Consider the following 24,536-nt stretch of genomic DNA (forward strand, 5'->3'; position numbering starts at 1 on the left):
GGGTGACAACTACATCATGGAACATGACAGAGTGACAACTACAGCCAGAAACATGTCAGGGTGACAGGTACAGCCAAAGACATGTCAGGGTGACAGGTACAGCCAGAGACATGTCAGGGTGACAGCTACAGCCAGAGACATGTCAGGGTGACAGCTACAGGGAGGGACATGTCAGGGTGACAGCTACAGGGAGGGGTATGACAGGGTGACAACTTTAGCCAGAGACATGACAGGGTGACAACTACAGCCGGAGACATGACAGGTTGACAGCAACAGCCAAGAACATGATAGGGTGACACCTACAGCCAGGGACATAACAGGGTGACAGCTACTGGCAGGGTGACAGCTAAAGCCAGGGGCATGACAGGGTGACAGCTACAGCCAGGGACATGACAGGGTGACAGCTACAGCCAAGGACATGAGAGGGAGACAGCTACAGCCAGAGACATGACAGGGTGACAACTACAGCCAGAGACATGACAGGCTGACAACTACAGCCAGAGACACGACAGGCTGACAGCTATAGCTTGGGACATGACAGGGTGACAGCTACAGCCAGGGACATAACAGGGTGACAGCTACTGGCAGAGACATGGCAGGGTGACAGCTGAAGCCAGGGGCATGACAGGGTGACAGCTACAGCCAGGGACATGACAGGGTGACAGCTACAGCCAAGGACATGAGAGGGAGACAGATACAGCCAGAGACGAGACAGGGTAACAGCTACAGCCAGAGACATGACAGGGTGACAACTACAGCCAGGGACATGAGAGGGAGACAGCTACAGCCAGAGACAGGACGGTAGCAGCTACAGCCAGAGACATGACAGGGTGACAGCTACAGCCAGAGACATGACAGGCTGACAGTTACAGCCAGGGGTATGACAGGGTGACAACTTTAGCCAGAGACATGACAGGGTGACAGCTACAGCCTGGGACATGACAGGGTGACAACTACAGCCGGAGACATGAGAGGTTGACATCTACAGCCATGAACATGATAGGGTGACAGCTACAGCCAGGGACATGACAGGGTGACAGCTACTGGCAGAGACATGGCAGGGTGACAACTACTGGCAGAGACATGGCAGGGTGACAGCTACAGCCAGGGACATGACAGCTACAGCCAAGGACATGAGAGGGAGACAGCTACAGCCAGAGACATGACAGGATGACAACTACAGCCAGGGACATGAGAGGGAGACAGCTACAGCCAGAGACATGACAGGATGACAACTACAGCCAGGGACATGAGAGGGAGACAGCTACAGCCAGGAACATGACAGGGTGACAGCTACAGCCAGGAACATGACAGGGTGACGGCTACAGCCAGGAACATGACAGGGTGACGGCTACAGCCAGGAACATGACAGGGTGACAGCTACAGCCAGGAACATGACAGGGTGACAGCTACAGCCAGGGACACGACAGGCTGACAGCTACAGCCAGAGACATGACAGGCTGACGGCTACAGCCAGAGACATGACAGGCTGACAGCTACAGCCAGGGGTATGACAAGGTGACAACTTTAGCCAGAGACATGACAGGGTGACAACTACAGCCAGAGACGTGACAGGTTGACAGCTACAGCCTGGGACATGACAGGGTGACAGCTACAGCCAGAGACATGACAGGGTGACAACTACAGCCAAGGACATGACAGGTTGACAGCAACAGCCAAGAACATGATAGGGTGACAGCTACAGCCAGGAACATAACAGGGTGACAGCTACTGGCAGAGACATGGCAGGGCGACAGCTGAAGCCAGGGGCATGACAGGGTGACAGCTACAGCCAGGGACATGACAGGGTGACAACTACAGCCAGGGACATGAGAGGGAGACAGCTACAGCCAGAGACAGGACGGTAGCAGCTACAGCCAGAGACATGACAGGGTGACAGCTACAGCCAGAGACATGACAGGCTGACAGCTACAGCCAGGGGTATGACAGGGTGACAACTTTAGCCAGAGACATGACAGGGTGACAACTACAGCCAGAGACATGACAGGTTGACAACTACAGCCTGGGACATGACAGGGTGACAGCTACAGCCTGAGACATGACAGGGTGACAGCTACAGCCAGAGACATGACAGGGTGACAACTACAGCCAGAGACATGACAGGGTGACAACTACAGCCAGAGACATGAGAGGGTGACAACTACAGCCAAGGACATGACAGGTTGACAGCTACAGCCACGAACATGATAGGGTGACAGCTACAGCCAGGGACATGACAGGGTGACAGCTACTGGCAGAGACATGGCAGGGTGACAGCTGAAGCCAGGGGCATGACAGGGTGACAGCTACAGCCAGGGACATGACAGCTACAGCCAAGGACATGAGAGGGAGACAGCTACAGCCAGAGACATGACAGGATGACAACTACAGCCAGGGACATGAGAGGGAGACAGCTACAGCCAGGAACATGACAGGGTGACAGCTACAGCCAGGAACATGACAGGGTGACAGCTACAGCCAGGAAGATGACAGGGTGACAGCTACAGCCAGGAACATGACAGGGTGACGGCTACAGCCAGGAACATGACAGGGTGACAGCTACAGCCAGAAACATGACAGGGTGACAGCTACAGCCAGGGACACGACAGGCTGACAGCTACAGCCAGAGACATGACAGGCTGACGGCTACAGCCAGAGACATGACAGGCTGACAGCAACAGCCAGGGGTATGACAGGGTGACAACTTTAGCCAGAGACATGACAGGGTGACAACTACAGCCAGAGACGTGACAGGTTGACAGCTACAGCCTGGGACATGACAGGGTGACAGCTACAGCCAGAGACATGACAGGGTGACAACTACAGCCAAGGACATGACAGGTTGACAGCAACAGCCAAGAACATGATAGGGTGACAGCTACAGCCAGGAACATAACAGGGTGACAGCTACTGGCAGAGACATGGCAGGGTGACAGCTGAAGCCAGGGGCATGACAGGGTGACAGCTACAGCCAGTGACATGACAGGGTGACAACTACAGCCAGGGACATGAGAGGGAGACAGCTACAGCCAGAGACAGGACGGTAGCAGCTACAGCCAGAGACATGACAGGGTGACAGCTACAGCCAGAGACATGACAGGCTGACAGCTACAGCCAGGGGTATGACAGGGTGACAACTTTAGCCAGAGACATGACAGGGTGACAACTACAGCCAGAGACATGACAGGTTGACAACTACAGCCTGGGACATGACAGAGTGACAGCTACAGCCTGAGACATGACAGGGTGACAGCTACAGCCAGAGACATGACAGGGTGACAACTACAGCCAGAGACATGACAGGGTGACAACTACAGCCAGAGACATGAGAGGGTGACAACTACAGCCAAGGACATGACAGGTTGACAGCTACAGCCACGAACATGATAGGGTGACAGCTACAGCCAGGGACATGACAGGGTGACAGCTACTGGCAGAGACATGGCAGGGTGACAGCTGAAGCCAGGGGCATGACAGGGTGACAGCTACAGCCAGGGACATGACAGCTACAGCCAAGGACATGAGAGGGAGACAGCTACAGCCAGAGACATGACAGGGTGACAACTACAGCCAGGGACATGAGAGGGAGACAGCTACAGCCAGGAACATGACAGGGTGACAGCTACAGCCAGAGACATGACAGGGTGACAGCTACAGCCAGGAACATGACAGGGTGACGGCTACAGCCAGGAACATGACAGGGTGACAGCTACAGCCAGGAACATGACAGGGTGACGGCTACAGCCAGGGACATGACACCCTAACAACTACAATCAAGGAAATTACACCCTGACAACTGCAGCCAGGGACAGGGTGAAAACTAAAGCCTGGAACATAGGCTGGCAGCTACAGCCAGAGCAAAATGCTGACAAGCTGTATGAATGAAATGTGAGCAGCACTATAGAGGTGTCATGTACAGATTTGAATGGGTTTTCTCATAATCAGAATCTCAGATCTGGTAACCCCCAGATCACGAGGCCCGTGGCCATGACATGTCATCCATAATGATGTCACACGACTGCAGTGGGCATCCGCTTCTGCTGGACGGTACTTCACTATGGCCGAGACGTCATCATGAGCAGCAGCGATTGGCCCCCACAGTAGGAGCAGCCAGGGGCCAGAAGAGGAACGTGTAGCATGCATATGCAATATTCACCTTCTGCCCTGCCCAGTTATATAGGACACATCCCGCAACCTATAGTATGTGAATCACAATTAGTACATATGACCCCTTCAGTGCACCCCAAAATTAATACAGATCACATGCACAGACCCCCTAAACAAATACCAGCCCCCTGAATATGGAGCCCAGCCCTTAGTACATGAACCAAGCCAGATACCCCCTGGGTACAGATCATAGGCAGATTCCCCCTACATACAGACCCCAGGCCAGAAAACCTATACACCCTAGACCAACCCCCCCCCCCCCCCCCCCCCCACCCAAGATACACATCCCTTACACAAATACAGATTCATCAATCAGTATAGATTATCTCAGACCCCCTAAACGAATAGCGAACCCAGACCAGACATCCTAATTATATATGGACCTCAAATTCGTTACCCAGAACAGACCCCCCATATACCGTATACAGACCCCCCTGTATACAGATACGAGACCAGACCCCCACCGCATAAGCAAACCCCAGACCAGTCCCCCGTGTCTACAGACGCCTCCAGACTAGACCCCCCACTGACCCCTTTACAGACTTCAGACCATATGTTCAGCTGTTCGCCTTCAATTCTGGTCTTTTCTCCTGAGTGGCATTAGGATGTTGTCAGGAGTAGAGGAAGGCTCAGGATGGGGGGAGACATCAGTATATTAGGGTCCCGGAAGATTTGCTGGCTTTTCCGATAGTCTGGAAGATCTTCCCTTTTTCTGGAATTTGGAAAGTAGATATATGGCTGAGAAACAGTATGGCTGCCACTAAAGCTTCCATGGAAGAGGCAGTACTGGATTTCCATATACCGGTAATTTACCACTGAGGTGTAAGAAAGTGATTTATTCTTAAAGTTCCCAATATGGCCCAGTAGAACCACTGGAAGTCCAAAGGTTGTGGCTGTAATACTGACACTTAAATGTGGCCATATTATGTCAAAGAGAGACAGTGGATTTCCAAGGTTAAACTGGAGTATCTAGTCTTAGGATTCACCAGGTTTTCACCCTTTAGGCTACTTTCACACTAGCGTTTTCCGGAATTGAGATCTGTCATAGGGGCTTAATACAGGAAAAAAAACACTTCAGTTTTGTCCCCATTTATTGTCAATGGGGACAAAACTGAACTGAATAAAAAGGAATGCTCCAAAATGCATTCCGTTCCGTCTAGTTGCGTTCCCATACCGGAGAGCAAACCGCAACATGTTGTAGTTTGCTTTCCGTCCTGGGATGCTGAGCAAGACGGATTCGGCATGACCCCCAATGCAAGTCAATGGGGATGAATCCGTTTTCTCTGTCACAATCGTCCACAATAGAAAACGGATCCGTCCTTTATTGACTTTCAATGGAGTTTATGACGGATCCGTCTTGGCAATGTTAAAAATAACACAATCGGATCCGTTCATAACGGAGGCAGATGGTTGTATTATCAGTAACCCTGCCGGATCCAGTAAAAACACTAGTGTGAAAGTAGCCTTATCCCCAGAAGGAGCTGTGGCTTCAGGAGAATTCCCACAAATTGATAAAGGGTAACAGTGATGGAGCTGTGGTGCACTCTGGAGTCAAGAGTCATCACCAGGAGATCAATCAAAATGTGACAAGCTAGGGAATAAACCAGGAACATAGTCAGGAGAAGTTGTAACTAGAAGTAGAACTACAAGGCAGGACTGAAGTTAGGAACAAGGCAAAGGTCAGGATCTAAGTCAGAAACACTTATAGTAATTTACATGAGAGCCAGAAAAGGAGTTCCTCATTTGCTAAGCTGTGTTCTTCTGGAATGGAGGGAAGAGTTGACATTTTCCAATTAGTGGCAAGCCAGGGGATAAACCAGGAACGTAGTCAGGAGAAGTTGTAACCAGGAGTAGAACAACAGGAACCAGGAAATAAAGCAGAACTACAATGCAGGAGTGAGGTCAGGGACAAAGCTGGGGTCAGGATTTAAGTCAGAAACACTTATAGCAATATACATGAGATAAAGGAACAAAGATCCTCACTAGGAGATCAATCAGAAAGTGAAAAGTCATGAGATGAACCAGGAGCATAGTCAGGAGAAGTTGTAACCAGGAGTAGAGCAGCAGGACCCAGGAAATAAAGCAGAACTATAAGGCAGGAGTGAGGTCAGGAACAAGGCTGAGGTTGGGATTTAGGTCAGACGTCATAAACACTTATAGCAATATACATGAGAACCAGGAAAGGAGATCCTCAATTGCTAAGCAGTGTTCTGCGGGAATGGAGGCAAAAGTCATCCCCAGGAGATCAATCAGAATGTGACAAGCCAGGGGATAAACCAGGAGCATAATCAGGAGAAGCCATAACCAGGAGTAGAACAACAGAACCCAGAAAACAAAGCAGAATTCAAGGCAGGAACAAGGCTGGGGTCAGGCTGTAAGTCAGAAACACTTGTAGCAATATACATGAGAGCCAAGCAACGTGCTGCAGCCAAGGTTCTCCTTTAAATAGGCTGTCAAGCTTGACATCAAGTTCAGGTTCTGTTTGCCTTGGCAATCCAATACCACCATGTAGAAACAAAGAGTGAGCTGTAGCTCGATCCAGCGGGACACAGGCCAAAGACAGAAGACATTGCTGGAGCAGATGGACATGGCGGTGACTTGGAGCTGTGGCCACCATAAACACCAACACTTACCTATAAACCAGCCCTGACACTACGGAGCCCTCTCCTGCAGGCCATCGTGTGCCTAGATGTCGCTTCCCCACTGATATCAGCTAAATGATGGGGTTTAAAATGGTCTTGTCTTCTTGAGGCTACCAGAGATGTTTATGAAGCCCTTCAGGATCCCAGACCACACCACCTTGGAGTACCTCTGCTCATGCTGGAGCATGATGATACATTGGTGATGTCACTATGGATGCCACGGGTATGCTGTAAAGATCTATGGAGCGTTTGCTGGCCGCTGTAAGGGTTAGGTCCACATGTGGCAGATTTTCCTGTGGCAGATCCACAACAAAATCCCATTTCACCCCTCTACACGGTAAAGATCTGCAACAGAACCTGACATACGGAAAACCTACGACTTGCTGGGGCTTTTCTCAGCGTAAATCTGAGGAGCACCTGATCGAGCGCCATGCGGGAAAACCTTCCGAAACTGCAGGAGCCCCTTCCAACCCTCTGCTAAACTTATTGCTGTGAAACCCCGACCATGTTCACAAGTCACGCGGGGGTTAAAGTCAGAAAGGACAGAATGGTTATGCAGCATAGAATAAGTTGGCATCTGTAATTTACACGTCACACACGTGTGACTCATACATGACGGGGCCAAATCCGATATAATCCAGCCGGAGTACAGTGCCAGTAAAAGAGGTCACAGCAGGATTCGCCGGCGGATAGGCTGGGATGCCTTGGTTCTGCTGAGCTGGGATCAGGTGGGTGTAGTGCGCAGACCCCCCAACTGTTATGGCGGCCTGCATAGTGGGCCCACTGGTTTAACCCCTTGGGTGTTGTATGGGCGTGAAATATAAACGTATTAAACACTGAAATATATCAGAAATGATTCCCCGCTGTCCCTGTAATGTCAGTTAAAGGGGTATTCCGTTTGTTTCCAGGATATCCACAGGATAGGGGATAACAGATCTGTGGGGGTCCTACAGCGGGGACCCCCAACGATCACAAGAACGGGAGCCCCGTACCCCCTGCAGACCCCCGGAGCGGCCGGTCGCACGTGCTCGTTGCTGCTCCATTCATTTCTATGGGAGCTTCACTATCTCCGGACTTCTCTTAGAAATTAATGGAGGGGCTGCACACATGTGCGACTGGCTGCTCTGTTCATTTCAGGGGGGAACGTTCTCATGATCAGTGGGGGTCCCAGCGTTAGGAACTAATAGTTATCCCCTGTCCTGTTGATAGGGGATAACTTGAAACAACTGGAATACCCTTTTAATCCCTATCCATGGGATAAATCTCTGATCGGTGGGGGGCCTCTGCCGTTGGACCCCCAGAGATCAGATACTTATCCTGTATCATGTGGATAAGTATATTTAGTGGGACATTCCCTTTAAGGAGGCATCTGATTTGGGCTTTCAGAACGCTGTTTTTTTTTCTTCAGTTTTTTATCCCCGCAGTCAGAGATCTTGACCTTTTCTATTTTTCCGCTGACTGAGCCGTGTCAAGCCTTATTTATGTGGAACAGGTTGTAGTTTTTATTGGTATCATTTTGGGGGTACGTACGACTTTGTGATCACCTCGTATTGTGATTTTTTGGGGGGTGGGCTGCAGTTCTGTCATGCCAAATATGTGCAGATTTTATTTTCAGTAATTTTTATTGTTTTATTTCTTTTTTTTTTATTTGAAAACACATTTTTAACAACATTTATAAGTCCCAGTAGGAAACTTGCACCCGCAATCTTTATGGAGGTGTATTGTGATGATTTTGGCGGGTCGGATGACCATTTGATATGTATAAGGCCTCCAGACTCTCCCCAATGGCAGATGTCGGGAGGGATGAGGATCGGGCATGTTTGAATTTCAGTGCCCAATCCTTCTGTTAGCAGGCATATATGGCACTGCCAGAGAAGAATGGCAGAGGCTTCCTCTCCTCTTCCATGTACTACATATGCATGATCGGCTGAGCCAAGCATGCATGTGTATGGGAGGATGGGGAGAGAAAGCCCTCAGCTGAACGAGTGTTCGTCCAACAGCTTATTTACCAGGCCCTGGGAGGCCATGGTTAGGTCTCCGGCTGCCATTGCAATCCATCAGCATCCTGTAATTGTGTCCTCCTTTTCCTGAAGCAGCAATTGCTCTTGACCATGGCATCCATTGGGTTAAAAAGCTGGGATCAGTGTTAGCTCCAATTCCGGCCACTTCCAATTATACGCTTCTCAACATTGAAATTGCAGCACCAAGAAGGACAAGGAATAGGGTTATGCAAATGGAGGAAGTAGCAGGGTAAGATCTGCAAACGATCTGAAATAAAAACCAGATTGAAAGAAAAGTTTTTAAGCCGCATGAAAACCTTAGAATAAATCGGATCACGTCATGTGTGATGCCCCCAGTTCGCTCGAATTCCAGTTATCTCCACTTTATCACAAACTGAGAGATGACAACACGCCTAGGCCAAGATGTCAGCACTGGTCAACACTGTTGGATGTCACATCCCAATCCTAGGGCGGCAAACAGTGTCTACACAAACCATCAGAAGGCGTCTGCACGACACTGACGTCCATCTCCAGGTGTCCTACTGACCTCGCGCCACCGTTCTCAAAGGCTATCATGGTGCACAGCAAGACATCAATGGAGGCTGGAATGGAGGTCTCAGACACAATGGCAGCACAACGATTGGTCTGGAGACCACATGTTCAATGTCATGAAGAGGCCTTCACATGGGGACATCACACCAGAACTAGTCTTTATTTCAGGTGCACTAACAGCTCGGCGTTACATTGATTTGGTCGTGAAACCAGTGGTACGGGCATCTCTCCAAAGTGTCCCAGGAGCCGTATTACAATACCAGGTGGCATGTTACCCGTGATACTGCGAGCAGCTTGTGAGGGCTAAAGATGCTACCATGGCCTGTAGCATCTCCAGACCTGTCTCCCATCGAGCACATCTGGAACATTATTGGTCGGCAAAGAGAAATTGCAAAGTTAGCTGCCAGCAGTGGATCTTGATGATTTCTGTGCCCAAGTGCATTCAGCGTGGCCGAACATTCCTCGGACAACCATTAATAACTGCACTGATAGCATGCCACGGTGTGTGAGTGCGTGTACTTCTGTCTGTGGCTCTTATACTGAATGAATACATCGAGATGTTTGGAATATTTTGTTTGCATTTTATTATCATTTGCATATCATTAACCTGTCTATCGATCCTGGGATTTCCAGAATTCCATGACTTTTCTCTCTTGGTGTTGCAATTGCAATGTTGAGTAGTGTATATTATACCTGGGTCCAGCTCTGGATGGCATGGGCACAACTTGGGCGCCATGATGTACTATGACGCCAATTCACAGGGATTGATAACTTATAATAAGGACAGGCCATCAATGTCTGATCAGCAGGTTCCAACCTCCTGAAACCCCCCCACCGGTCAGCACCATGAAAGGATACTGGTGCTCGGCTGGTCTCTACGTGCGGCTGTATGTTACTGCTAGTCTTAGTCAGATGAATGGTCACTATGCCCAGACACCCACATGCGAATACTGTCTGAGGGCTGAGGTGCACAGTCCTGGGGTGACAGATATCAAGAGCCAATATCTAGCACTAGAGGAAGTTACTCAGTGGTCAATTAGTCACTTCTATACCATTCACCAGTAGATGGTGCTGTCCCATTGACCAGTAGGTGGCGTTGTTCCATTTACAAGTGGGTGGCATTATCCCATTCACCAGTAGGTGGCACTGTCCCATTCACCAGTAGGTAGCATTATCCCGTTCACCAGTAGGTCGCACTGTCCCATTCACCAGTAGATGGTGCTGGTCTATTCACCAGTGAGTGGAACTGTCCCCTTCACCATTAGGTGGCGTTATCCCGTTTACCCAAGTAGTGCTATCCCATTCAGCAGTAGGTGATGTTATCTCATTCACCAGTAGATAGTGCTGTCCCATTCACTAGTAGATGGCGCTCTCCCATTCACCAGTATGTGATATTATCGCAATCACTAGTATATGGCGCTATCCTATTTATCAGTATGTGGCATTATCCAATTTACCAGTAGGTGGCGCTGTCCCATTCACCAATATGTGACATTATCTCATTCACCAGTAGATGATGCTGTCCCATTCACCAGTAGGTGGCATCATCCCATTCACCAGTAGGTGGCACTGTCCCATTCACCAGTAGGTGGCGTTGTCCCATTCACCAGTAGGTGGCGATGTCCCATTCACCAGTAGATGGCAATGTCCCTTTCACCAGTAGAAGGCAATGTCCCTTTCACCAGTAGGTCGCATCATCCCATTCACCAGTAGGTGGCACTGCCCCATTCACCAGTAGATGGCAATGTCCCTTTCACCAGTAGATGGCACTGTCCCATTCACCAGTAGGTGGCGTTGTCCCATTCACCAGTAGGTGGCACTGCCCCATTCACCAGTAGATGGCAATGTCCCTTTCACCAGTAGATGGCAATGTCCCTTTCACCAGTAGGTGGCGTTGTCCCATACACCAGTAGGTGGCGTTGTCCCATTCACCAGTAGGTGGCGTTGTCCCATTCACCAGTAGGTGGCGTTGTCCCATTCACCAGTAGGTGGCATCGTCCCATTCACTAGTAGAGGGCGCTGTCCGATTCACCAGTATATGACATTATCTCATTCACCAGTATATGGCGCTGTCCTATTTGTCAGTATGTGGCATTAACCATCTTACCAGCAGGTGGCGCTGTCCCATTCACCAGTATATGACATTATCTCATTCACCAGTAGGTGGCGCTGTCCCATTCACCAGTATATGACATTATCTCATTCACCAGCAGGTGGCGCTGTCCCATTCACCAGTATATGACATTATCTCATTCACCAGTAGGTGGCGCCGTGATACGTCAGGTTCCAATTTTCCACGGCTGAACGTGACCGGAAGTGACGTCCTTGGCGGAAGTCCTCACCGTCTCCATAGTGATAGAGTAGTTTATCTGCGAGAGACGGCTACATCCCGGCAGTCGAGGTAACGGCTCATATTTCGGGCCGCTGTATGTGTACGGGCCTCGAGCATGGACGAGGCAGATTCACAGGGGCTGCAGGTAACTGGAGGGAAAAGACGCCTCTGTAGTTCAGGCCAGACTGGTGACCGTAACAACGGGGGGCGACTAGGCTGTTCCTACAGGTGGTGAGCCCCGGGCAGCCGCTGCTGTCTGTATACTTCCTGGCCATAGCTCGGTGTGATGCGCTCTGCCTGTCTGATTGGCATCCGTTTTGTTGCCCATAGCAACCAGTCAGAGCGCAGCTTTCATCTTTCAGGAGCCCTTTTAGAAGTGTAAGCTGCGCTGTGATTGGCTGCAGGGACATTCTTAAAGGGGTTATCCCATGACTAATCAGGCATCATCTAGTAAATGACAATCTCTTTCTAACAGACCTAGAACCAGCCCTGTACCTCACATGGATCCAGAGATCTCCTCATTCATTGCTCTGCTAGATTTACATCAAGCTGACAGCTCAGGGGGAGTGTCCTTTCTGCTGTAGCTCAGGAGGCGTGTCCATGCTCTCCCTATCACAGCTCAGGAGGCGTGTCTCGGCTCTCCCTATCACAGCTCAGGGGGCGTGTCCATGCTCTCCCTATCACAGCTTAGGTGACAGTTGAAGGATGAAACTGAGCATGTGCGACCTTCTCAGTGAGCCGGACAAAGAAATAAGAAAAAAACATACAGCAGGTGGCGCTATACAGATACATTTTATTGAATGAGGCCTCTTGCACATGAATGTTGTGTGCCCATGGCCGTATTGCAGCCTGCATATGTTCTATTTTTCTGCGGTGCGGACGGATCACTGACCCATTCAAGTTGAATGCGTCTCAATCCGTCCCGGCAAATTGCAGTCCCCAAGGCACGGAACGTTTGTGTGCAAGAGGCTTAAGGCCTCTTTCACACAACAGGTTTTTTTTTCCGTTTCCGGGCCGTTTTTTGCGTTCCGTATACGGAACCATTTATTTCAATGGTTCCGAAAAAAAAAACAGAATGTACTCCGTATGCATTCCGTTTCCGTTTTTCCGTTCCGTTGAAAAATAGAACATGTCCTATTACTGCCCGCAAATCACGTTCCGTGGCTCCATTGAAGCCAATGCGTCCGCAAAAAAAATTGAACACATACGGAAATGCATCCGTATGTCTTCCGTATCCGTTCCACAAAAACGGAACGATCTATTGAAAATGTTATGCCCAGCCCAATTTTTTCTATGCAATTACTGTATATGCCATACAGAAAAACGGGACTGAAAAAACGGAACAGAAACGGAAACACAAAGGAAACAAAAAACGGAACAACGATAGCTTTGTATTAGGATAGATGATCTTTTTTTTGTGTATATGAATAGTGTACGTATTTTTTATATTCTGACTTTTACATACTGATGACCCGTCCTCTGGATAGGTCATCATTATCTGATAAGTGGGGGTCTGACATGACAACTGGGACCCTCGCCGATCCGCTGTTTGAGATTGGTGCTCCGGTGAGCGCGGTGGCCTTCTCGCTGTATAGCGGTTGTACTCGGTATGGCAGCCCAGCCCCATTCACTTCTATGATCAATCCTCAGGACAAGTTGTCGGTATCAGACGGGTGCTGGTCCAGCTGTCCGCACCCCCTTCGATTAGTTCCTCAGCTTCCATTAGTGACCTGGCAGTTGGGACTGACTTCACTGCAGTACCAAGCCACCGCCAGTGTGCAATGTATGGCGCTGTGCTTGGTATACTGTGAAGAGGCTGCAGCCCCTGCCGATCAGCTTCTTGGCGGGGCGCTGGGAGTCAAACCCCTCCTCGGTATCTAATTCTCTGTCCACTCCTGTATTGTGTAAGGGGTTACAGATCCTGGACCGATAGTATACATTGGGAGGATTTCCCCACTTGTATCTCTCTGGTTGATGCCACTATAGAGATACAGTGGCGTCCGGGGCCGGGACAAGGTATTGTGGCCCCCAGCGTCCATCATGTGACGGATCTGGCTGCATTATTATCAGTTTTCTGTTCCGATAATGGAATAAAAAAAGAGCACAGATGTGAAGCGAGCCTGAGAGAGCCTCTTCACGTGACTGTGGCTGCACCAGGATGAGCCACGTCTCCATCGCGTGGACCGGTCATGTCCTGGATGCTAGTTACGACTTTTAGGCCCCTTGCAGACGAGCGTTCCTCCCGCAGCGAGTCCGCATGGCAGCTCCCGTCCTGACCTCCCAGCACTGATCGGATTCACATAGCATTATACTGATTTATGATGCTATGTAACCCTTACAGTTCTGGAATGTATTGGATAACACTGGCAGCATTATGCATCATAAATCAGCATAATGCTGTGTGACCCCCAGCAGCGCTGGAAGGCCAGGACGGGGGCTGCAATGCGGACTCGCTGTGGGAGGAATGCTCGTCTGCAAGGGGCCTAAGGACATAACCCAGAGGGAGCAGATTGACTGGGGTCAGACAACGGCATCATCATCATCTCCCTCCTCGTGAAGTGGCTATTAGTAATGTAAGGGGCGCTGTACCGGTGATACCTAAATTGTGGCCTCCCATCTGCTATGAGCTGAAAATGGCGGCATCCATTACCCATAGGCTCCTCCTATTGTAATAAGACAAAGGACGTACCGTTACCAGCCCAACGTAATGTTCTCCTCTGTCATGTGAATGGGGACTATGGATATGTTTGATGTAAGTGCTGGGAGCCTTTGATGGAGTCCCTGGTAAAGAAGCATGTGTCTGACGTAGGGTGCAGGTCATCATTAGCTGATCGGTGGGGGTCCGACACCTGGGACCCCCGCCGATCAGCTGTTTGAGAAGGCACCAGCACTAGCCATGTGACATCACCTTCATCGGTCACGTGGCCTCGACCAGTAATAGGCAAACTGCGGCTCTCCAGCTGTTGCAAAACTACAACTCCCACCATGCCCTGCTGTAGGCTAAAAGCTGTAGGCAGTCTTTGCATGCTGGGAGTTGTAGTTCTGCAACAGCTGGAGAGCCGCAGTTTGCCTATTACTGGTCCAGACGCAGCTCAGACCCATAGAAGTGAATAGGGCTGAGCTGCCATACAGTGTACGGCGCTGTAAGAGAAGGCCGCGGCTCTACTGTGAGCACCGGGGCCTTCTCAAGCAGCTGATCAGCGGGGGTCCCAGGTGTCGGACCCCAACCCATCAGATACTGATGACCTATCCAGAGGATCGGTCCTCAGTTAAAAACAATCGGAAAATCCACTTTAAATGAATGACATCTGTTTCTCTCATTTTACTCATTCAGACAAGATTAGTGCTGAACCAGCCGTACGACGAGAGCCTGGAGGTGAACGACTCCGAAGACGTGGCTAGCCTTCACTCCCCTACTCCAAGAAAACCGGGTGAGAGGAATGAGAATTCTAAGACATGGTAAAATTTTTGAAATTTGCAAAAAAATTGACACGTGATTTTCTTTCGCCCGACTAGTTCCTTACAAGCGATCTTCAGATAAACAGAAAATCATGCCCGACCCGAATGTTAGCAGTGAAGAAGAGGAGAACACCACCACGGTATCGTACATAAGGGGTTCTTCTTCTGTGTAATCCAGTGTCATCAGCAAAAACCGACACGACTTTCTATGCTAACTAATAAATATTATATTGGTGCCCCCTAGCTTGGTGTTTAAAGGGGTTTTCTGGGTTACAGATATTGCTGATCTATCCTCAGATAAAGGATCTGTGAGGGTTCAGCACCCGCGCACCCCCTGAAATCAGCTGTTTTCGTCAGTCTGTGGCGGCGTAACTAACAGAGTAAAGAGCCGGAAACACAGCTCTGTTCTCAGTGTAGTGGCCGCGCCAGGTGACTGCACTACTGCCGAACAGTCGGTGCACAGAGAACAGAGCTACGCTTCTGGCTCCATTCTTTGCTGGTCAGTGGGGGTGTCATGTGATGAACCCCCGCCTATCGGATATTGCTGACCTACCCTTAAGAGGTACCTGAGTGGCTTACAAAGGGAGTAAGGTCCCTGTGTAAGCTCATTGGCGCCTGTGCAGTATAATCACAGGTTGCTGATAGCCGAACAAATGTCCCCCCCCCCCGGCCTGCTATTGAGGTTAACCCCTTTTAATAGGCTACCTGTGTGTATAGCTGCCTATGAAACTACCTAAACTATTAGCTATTACTTTATATTTCCTGCTGAAAGATGCAAAATAAACTGTAAATACCGTACAATAAAAACAATTCCAGAATTTCATCCTATATCACAAAGTCTCCGATGTGTCATTGAAGTTGCATTTTTTTAAAATATATATATTAAGAAAAAGAGAGCGCCTCGTGGTGCCCCACATCAGAAATTAAGTGATGATGACAATACAGAGGATTCAGAAGAGGAAGATGATGATGATGATGACGACGACGATGACGATGATGATGAAGATGACGACGATGAAGAGAATGGCACTTCCCATGTAGGGTAAGAGAGAGTGAATACATTTTTTTTATGCACTCATCACAATACAAATGTCATCTGACCTACACAGTCTGCGGTGTCTTAAAGGCATTCTGTACCTTTAACTAAACTATATGTAAAATTGGGCTAAAGGGAGGAAATGGCATAAAAAAAAAAAAAAAAAAAGGAGGGGGGCTCCAGGGGTCCTAGGTTGGGATTCGTCAATTCTCCTGCTATGGCAGTGTGCTGTACACCCACATGACTGCTGCAGTCAGTCACCGGCCTCAGTGGTGATGTTGGTATGTATGACACAGACTGCTTGCCAGCGATTGGCTGCATCGGTTCCTTGGGTTTACAGGATATCACGGCCTCAAGGAAATGAATAATCACCAGCAGGCACCACAGGAGCTTTATCAGGTGAGTGATGGTTCCTTTTATGCCATTTCCAAGCCTAATTTTTATTTTTTTCTTATGCCAGAACAACTTAAAGGGGTTGTCCCCTCACACATTCCCTACCTCTGGGACCTGCACCTATCTCTAGAAGGGGGCCCCTAAAATGAATGAGAGTGCAGTGTGCTTCCCATTAACATCTTTGGGACTCTCAAAAATAGTCGAGTTAGAGTGCTCAGCTATTTTTGGACGTCCCATAGAAATTAATGGAGAGCGCCCCGCACAGGCGCGGCTGCCTTTTCCATTCACTGTAATAAAGAAAATCCCAGCGAGCACCTTTGTCTTCAATCCATATGCTTTTTCATTTTATGAATACATCAATAGTCAATAATGGACAAGTTTCGGCCTGTCCAGCCTTCGTCAGTCCAATTCACTGTGGGACTTCCGTTAATAGACAAGCCAGCTATTTTAGAAATTCTCATAGAAATGAATGAACAGCGTGCACAGTGCGCTCTTTCACTTTGGGGGCTGTGTTCTAGAGATAGGTGGGACCTGCACCTATCTGACATTGGTGGCACATCCTAGCAATATGCCACCAATGTCTGAGGCCAGACAACCCCTTTAAGTGGGTAGTTTGAGATAAATACTGGGGCATCAGCAGTAAATGTGAACAAATTACTTTAAAAAGTCCTTTTCGCTCCCTGTTACTTTCAGCGATGTGCTGCAGGCCTCCCCACCAGCGTTTGTTTTGCTGGCTGCAGCTCTGACGTCCCTTACACACCACCTCTGTATACTACATGGACTGGCTGCAAGGTGTGTGCAGGACATCACTACTGCAGCCAGGAAGATGTCATTGCTGCAGGACTGGAGCATGACACTGGAAGCCATTGGGGGGTGTAAAGGGGTGAATATTGCGTCTTTTGTCATTTTATGAAATTTGCAGCCGCTGCTCTAGTTATTTGTCTTGAACAACCCCTTTAAAAACAAATGATAATAAAGGAAGGGGGGGTTACACATTAAAGGCTTACTTCTGTGTGATAGATCCATAGTGATTCCATTTCCTTACCATAAGGGCTTGTTCACATGACCGTGTGAAGCCGGTGCCCATGCTGTGGACCGCAAATTGCACCATCCGTGGGGCAGCCGCATGGGGATCGCAGACCCATTCACTTGAATGGGTCCGCAATCCGTCCGTTCCACAAAAAGATAGAGCAAGTTCTATCTTTGTGCGGTGCGGAGGCACTGAACGGAACCCCAGAAAGCACTCCGTAGTGTTCTGTTCCGTGCTTCCTTTCTGCACCGTTCCGCATCTCGGGATTTGCAGACCCATTGAAGTGAATGGGTCCGCACACGGAACGGTGCCCGTGTATTGCGGATCCTCAATACGGCAACGGGCAGCACACGTTTGTGTGAATGAGTCCTAACTGAAAGGTTCCTTCTTTTGACAGAGGGCCAGAACTTACCAAATTAGAGAAATGATCTGGTTTGTAAATTATATAACAAGATAACTTTCTGCTTTAATAACTTCATTTGTTGCCAACAGTTATGATCCTGCTGATTTTGAGCACCTTCCAGTGACATCAGAAATGAAAGAGTTGTTCCAGTATATTACTAGGTGAGACTAATGGCGTCATGAGTTCAGTCGCCGACTTCATTGCATTTTACATTTTACTCACAAAATCGTTTTTTCAATTGATCTTTACGAAACATTTTCAGCAGTTTTTGTGATACATGTGATTTAAAAATCAGTCTGTCAGCTGACAGCGTATGCGAAGATTTCTCTCTGATCTCCTGACCTCATAAACCCTCATTTAAGCCATATTCTTGGCAGTTTGAGTGTTTATGAGGTCAGGAGATCAGAAATAAGAGCTCTACATGAGCCATCAGCTGACGGAACTCATGAGGGACAGTCTGCATATAACCATATGTATCACAAAAAATGTTTCATAAAGACTAAAATGAATTTTTATTTTTATTAAATTTTTTTTAACCCAAAATGAGTAAAATACCATCATTAAAAAATTGCCCAGAACTTGTCCATAGACTTTAAAGCTGAAAACTACATTTCTCGCCCAGTTTCCTTGGGGGACACAGAAGACCTTGGGTATAGCTCATCTCCATAGGAGGCGTGACACTAAGTGAAAGCTGTTAAGCCCCTCCTCCACAGCTATACCCTCAGCCTGGAGAGAAAGGCAGCCAGTTTTTTGCTTAGTGTCCAAGGAGGCAAGACACTCCCTGCTCTGCAGGGCTGGTTTCTCCTTGTTTAAATTTTAGATTTTTACTTTTTTCTTTTCTTTTTGTTCCAGATCATCAGGGATAACAGAGTCGCACTAGACCTCTCTGTTCTCCCGGGGTTGAGCTGCGCCAGTGCCGGTCACCCGCACTGCTGCCTCCCCCACAGAAGGCAAGGTGGATCAGGGCAGCCCAGCTCCCCTACATCCCGCCAGCGCAAGGGTCGCCCGCACGCCAAGTCCCTCTTCCAGCGTCCTGCCACTACGGTGCCAGTAGCTGAAGGGGCGACCCTGCTGGAATGGACCGAGGGTGAAGACGGCTGTGGTAAGAAAGAGGCTTCTCCAGCCCTACGTCCCCCACCCCCCCCCACCCTGGTCTCCTGCGTGCCTAACCCCCATACTGGGCCTCTAGTCCCCTGCTGGATCTATGCTGGCCCCTGGGGTGCCGCAGAGCGGCAATTTCCTTCTGCCTCCCCCTGCCTGGCTCCCATAGACATGCAGCCAGTGGCTGTCTCCACAGCCAGCTACAGAAGCGGCAACTAACATGGGTGGAAATCAGCACAGGCATCTCCTACCGGAGTGTTGCTCAAGGCCTGAGGCTCCTGACGGCTGTGGAGTAAGGCCTCGCCTCCGGCCGACATTGGTAGTCCGGTGCGGCCGGGCGCCGAAAAATCTTAGCCCAGGCTCCGCGGCCTGCTAGGCCGCCATTCCGGGTCCCTGACTCTTCCGGCCGGCGGGGTGGGCTCCCGCGGCCGGCAAGCCGCCATTCCGAGCCCCTGACACTCCGGCCGGCGGGGTGGACTCCGGCGGCCGGCTTTGGGCTTGACGTCTATGCCCAGCAGGCCCCGGCTGACCGTTGGTGCCGGTCGGTGGGGCTCCGCTAATTTAGCCCAGGTTTCGCGGCCTGCTGGGCCGCAATTCCGACCGGCCCGCGGGGTGGGCACCCGCGGCCGGTTTGATGCGCCACTCCGCCTCAGGTCCCGGCGGTACATACCGGGCGCCGCAAATTTAGACCCTGGCTTCACGGCCTACTAGGCCGCAAAATTCCGGCCTCTGGTGGAGGGGGCGGGAACTTCTCCAGGCGCGAATTCTTCCCGCCGGGAGGTTCCTCCGCCCCCAGGGGATCACAGCGCCGCCCTCCAGGCCGGATCCATGTTAACCCTTTGGGTACAGGCCGGCTCCCAATGGGCCTGTATGGCTGGCCCCCCTTTTCCTGACTATCTGTGCCCCTATAGGTGGCCCCCCTTTAGCCCACCCTTTTTAATTAAAAAAAAAAAAAAAAAAAAAAAATGAAAAAAAAAAAAAAAAAATAAAAAATAATAATAATAATAACAGATTTCTATTGGACTGCGCAGGACGCTGCAGCCTCATCAGTAGTGCTGCATGTCTGCATGCCCTCTTTCCACAGGTGGCATAGTGTTGCGCTCCCAACCTGCGTAGGTGCTAGGGCATTTTCCTTTTTTAGGTGGTTTTTCTGCCCTCTTCCAGGATACGGCGCTGGCCAAGTGCATGCGGCCCTTCCGTAGGCAGCATTCATCATCTCTCCAGTTATGGTGCCTGCCATGTGCATCCCCCCCCCTCCTAGGCGGGATACTGCACTCTCCCTGGCTGCCGGCTGGCCAGGTGCATGACCCCCTTTTAGGCGGAATACTGCACCTTCACCGGATACGGTGCTGGCCATGTGCATGACCCCCTTCCATAGGCGGAATGCTGCACTCTCTATGGATTTGCTGCCGGCCATGTGCGTGACCCCCTTCCATGGGCGGAACGCAGCGTTCTCACTGGATTCGCTGTCGGCCATGTACGTGACCCCCTTCCATGGGCGGAACGCAGCGCTCTCACTGGATTCGCTGTCGGCCATGTGCGTGACCCCCTTCTCTAGGCGGAACGCTGCACTCTCACTGGTTTCACTGCCGGCCATGTGCGTGACCCCCTTCCATGGGCGGAACGCAGCGCTCTCACTGGATTCGCTGTCGGCCATGTGCGTGACCCCCTTCTTAGGCGGAACGCTACACTCTCACTGGATCTGTTGCCGATCATGTGCATGACCCCCCTTTTTAGGCGGAATACTGCACTCTCACCGGATACGGTACTGGCTATGTGCACGACCCCCTTCCATAGGCGGAACGCTGCACTCTCTCTCATGTGCTATGATGTACTTATGTACTATGTTGCTATGCTGCACTCTCACTGGTTTCGCTGCCGGCCATAGGCATGACTCAGGCAGCATACATACATCCCTCCGTCTGTGGTTGTTTTCTCGCAGGTACGTTGCTGGCCATGTGCAGGTACCCCATACATGGCAGGGTGCTTGCACTCTCGCTGGATCCGCTGTCGGCCATATGCATGACCCCTCTTCCGTGGGCGGTGTACGCACTCTCGCTGGATTCGCTGCCTGCCATGGGCATGCCTTCCTTCCTCAGGTGACATACACACATTCTCACTGACTGTGTTTGTCTCTCACCAGTACGATGCTGGCCATGTGTATGACTCCCATATATGGCGGGTGCACGCACTCTCCCTGGATGAGATGCTGGCCATGTGCATTACCCCCCCCCCTTTTTTTCTGGGCGGCATGCTACACTCTCACCGGATACCTTGCTGGTCATGAGCATTGCCCTCTAACATGGGTGGAACGCTTGCACTCCCATTGGATACGGTGCTGGCCTTGTGCGTGGCCACCCCTCATTCCATGGGCAGAATTTGGCACGCTCATGAGATTCACGGCTGTCCTTGTATGACTGTGCTGGACTTGTACATGTCCCCCTTCATTGGCAGAGTAGTTGCACTCTCGCTAAATCAGTGTTGGGTGTATTATTGCACACTCACTTAATGCTAGGATAACCCTGTGCATGTTCCCCTTTCACTAGGTGGACCTCCTGCGTTCATGCTGGATTATAGGGTATGTCCTGCTTCTCTGAAGTAGGTACGGCCTTAGGCATCACTCCCTTTTGGGACCTGCCTTTGCACTCTTGCCAACTGCAGTTTGCCAGATACAATTTCCCCCCTTTTCGGGGCGGACTGCTTGCGTTCCATCGCATGCTATACTAGGCTTGTGCATAACTCCCTTTCAGGTTGCACTTTGCAATTCCGTACATGCTGTGGCACTCTGTGGCGAGCCCCCCTTTCTCGCTAAATTAACCTTTTGCAGTGAGCGGACGTTCTTGTGCGTTGTTTGGGCCGCGTATGCCTTCTCCTCCTGTAGGTGGGTTGGCCTTCTCACTGCTTACGGTCTGCTCGTACGTATGCCTCATCTACTTCCTGCGGCATACTTTTGTTTTCTTGGGATACGATGCTTGCCACAAACCTTGCACTCGTCTCTAAGGAGTTCATTCTGTCCACCTGACCCGGACGGGCTCTACTTGCTCTCTGCTGCACGGAGCTGGGTGGTACTCATTCATTTAGTTGGCCCTTCATCCCAGGGAATGTTCGTGGTTCCTAGATGCGTGCCCATTCGTCCTTCCGCGGTATTGCTTCCCTGCGCTAGTGGTCACATGGTCGAGAGTGCGGTTGTCTGGAGCGCCCCTCGAATTCTTCGTTGGCTCTGGCAGGACTGCGGTTCCCTTGCCTGCTGCAATTTCCTCCTCTTCGGATGTAGTGTGGTATGAGTCCTTCCTCTTGGCGCCTCTACGCTACAGTCTGATCTGCTACCAGGTGCGGGCCGCTTTTTTCGGGAAGGTCACCCAAATTCTCTTGGGTGCTCGATTACCCAGGTCCGGAGGACCTCCGCCTTGGGTTCTTCAGGGTATTCTCCTTCTGCGAGGCGGTGAACCGGGCATCTCACAGTGTAGCAGGGTTCTGCTTTTGAGCTGTCCTATGGCTTCCCTGTTGCCCACTCCTCCGTTCGGTTGGAGGGTGTTATGCCGGCCTCTGTCTCGACTACCTTATCTCGCCGGCTCTGTTTGGCCCCCGCTCGGTACAGATCACTCTGATGTGGCTTCTGTCCCGCCAGACTTCAGAGGTTGTTCCTTCACTGTCCTCCCCTCTGGGGAGAGCATGGTTGTCATGTGGATGGTTCCGGTGTTCCTTTTGGCCTCGTACTGTCTCCCTTGTTCACACTGGCTGTATTAGCTGTGCCGATTTATCGAGTCTACCGCGTTCTGTCCTCCCACTGAGTGCAGATTGTGTGGTCCATTCTAAGACAATGGTCCTGCTGTAGACTTACCTTCTCGGTAACTTGGGGGGACTACCTTTCGATCCAGATTGTCCTTTGATCTCCTACACCGGGACTGTAGAACATGGCTACATCAGCATGGACTATAGCCTGTCTTGTCCTGGCATCTGGCGGATGCTGGGCGGACCCTTTTGGTTCCTTTCCGTCTGTCCTTCTGGTCCCCCACTCGGGTGGATACGGGACAACGTTGCTCGGGGGCCGACGGGACCAGTTTGTCAACTTCTGCCCGTGTTACTGGTCTGCGCCTGATCACATTTGGTTTTTCGCCCGCTTGCCAGGCGACTCCAGCGGGTTCGCTACTGCCCGCTCCTGGCTGTATTTCGTCCAGGATCTGTCGTAAGACTTATGGTTTTTTTTTTTTTTTTTTTTTTTATCTGGGGTTCTGTGGGAAGCTGTGCATTCCCCACTCTGACTTTTCTCTCCCCATGGTTCTGTCTTTTTTCCAGTCCGGCCTGGACCTGGGACTGGGATTCCTTTACTTGAGGTATCAGTGTCAGCGCTGTTCTTCCTCTTCCAGCGTTCCCCAGCCCTCGGGGCCTGTCAAGACCTTCTTACTCGAAATGGCTCTTTGGTTCCTCTGTACTGTCCTTCGGTACCGCCCTGGGAACTACATACTGAGTTCTCGGCGCTCCAATCTTGTCCTTGGAGCCGTTACAGAAGTTCTCTACCTCCTGTCCTGTACGGTTGTGTTTCCGTATCAGTCGTGTCTCTGACGGGTGCCTGAATGGTCCCCTTTTTGTTCTGAGCCTTCTGTCTTTTCCCAGGACAGGGCTGTTCTACATCCCGTTCCTTCCTTCTGAAGGTGGTGTTTGCCTTTCGCTTCAACACTTCACCAATTTGGACGTTGTTTGGGCCTTGCAGTTTTTACTTGGAGATCTCCGACTCTTGTCGACGTTCGGTCTCTTGGGTTTCCTGGAGGTCCGCGCTTAGAGTTGACGGACTCCGGGGTGTTTTTCCTCCGCTTTATCAGATTGGCTATTGCTGAGGTTACCGCACCGAGGGCAGGATTCTGCCTTTACTGTCACCGTTCATTTCACCAGAGCGGTCGGTGCCTCCTGGGCCGGAGGCTTTGGGCTTCGGCCATGCATTTGAGCAAGGCGGCCACAGGTCTTCCTTGCACGCTTTACAGAGTTCTACAGGGTGCATACTCTGGCTTCGGCGTATGCTGCCTTGGTCCGCCTGGGTCTGCAGGCGGCGGTTCCTTGATGCCTTCGGGTGCTTCGCCTTGGAGCTGTGGTCCCTCCCCTTTTGGACTGCTTTTGAACGTCCCAAGGTCTTCTGTGTCCCCCAAGGAAACTGGGCGAGAAAACGAGATTTTTGTATAACTTACCAGTAAAATCTCTTTCTCGCTCTTTCCTTGGGGGACACAGCACCCACCCATTCGTTGTTTTTCTCTACACGGTTTCCGAGTTTGTGTTACCCGTTGGGTAGTTGGCTTGTTGGTTCCTTGTTGGACTTTGCCTTTTCTCACTGCTTGGACACGCAACTGGCTGCCTTTCTCTCCAGGCTGAGGGTATAGCTGTGGAGGAGGGGCTTAACAGCTTTCACTTAGTGTCACGCCTCCTATGGAG

At 50.6% G+C, this 24,536-nt stretch overlaps 1 protein-coding gene across 2 annotated transcripts in view; it reads left to right on the forward strand.

Annotated features, from left to right (window-relative positions):
• Positions 1 to 11,696: 11,696 nt before the first annotated feature.
• Positions 11,697 to 24,536, forward strand: part of IFT46 (intraflagellar transport 46) — a 41,410-nt gene continuing 28,570 nt past the window's right edge. Inside the window, exons 1-5 of one of the 2 annotated variants that reach the window (XM_040424799.1) lie at positions 11,697 to 11,838; positions 15,028 to 15,124; positions 15,210 to 15,292; positions 16,040 to 16,194; positions 18,104 to 18,175. In XM_040424799.1, the coding sequence (XP_040280733.1) occupies positions 11,809 to 11,838; positions 15,028 to 15,124; positions 15,210 to 15,292; positions 16,040 to 16,194; positions 18,104 to 18,175 (437 nt within the window). In that variant the 5' untranslated portion in view covers positions 11,697 to 11,808. Of the gene's footprint in view, positions 11,839 to 15,027; positions 15,125 to 15,209; positions 15,293 to 16,038; positions 16,195 to 18,103; positions 18,176 to 24,536 lie in introns of both variants that reach the window. The other variant, XM_040424807.1, reaches the window with a different exon arrangement.

The sequence above is a fragment of the Bufo bufo genome, chromosome 1 (assembly GCF_905171765.1).
Source record: "Bufo bufo chromosome 1, aBufBuf1.1, whole genome shotgun sequence".
In the NCBI taxonomy this organism is placed as follows: domain Eukaryota; kingdom Metazoa; phylum Chordata; class Amphibia; order Anura; family Bufonidae; genus Bufo; species Bufo bufo.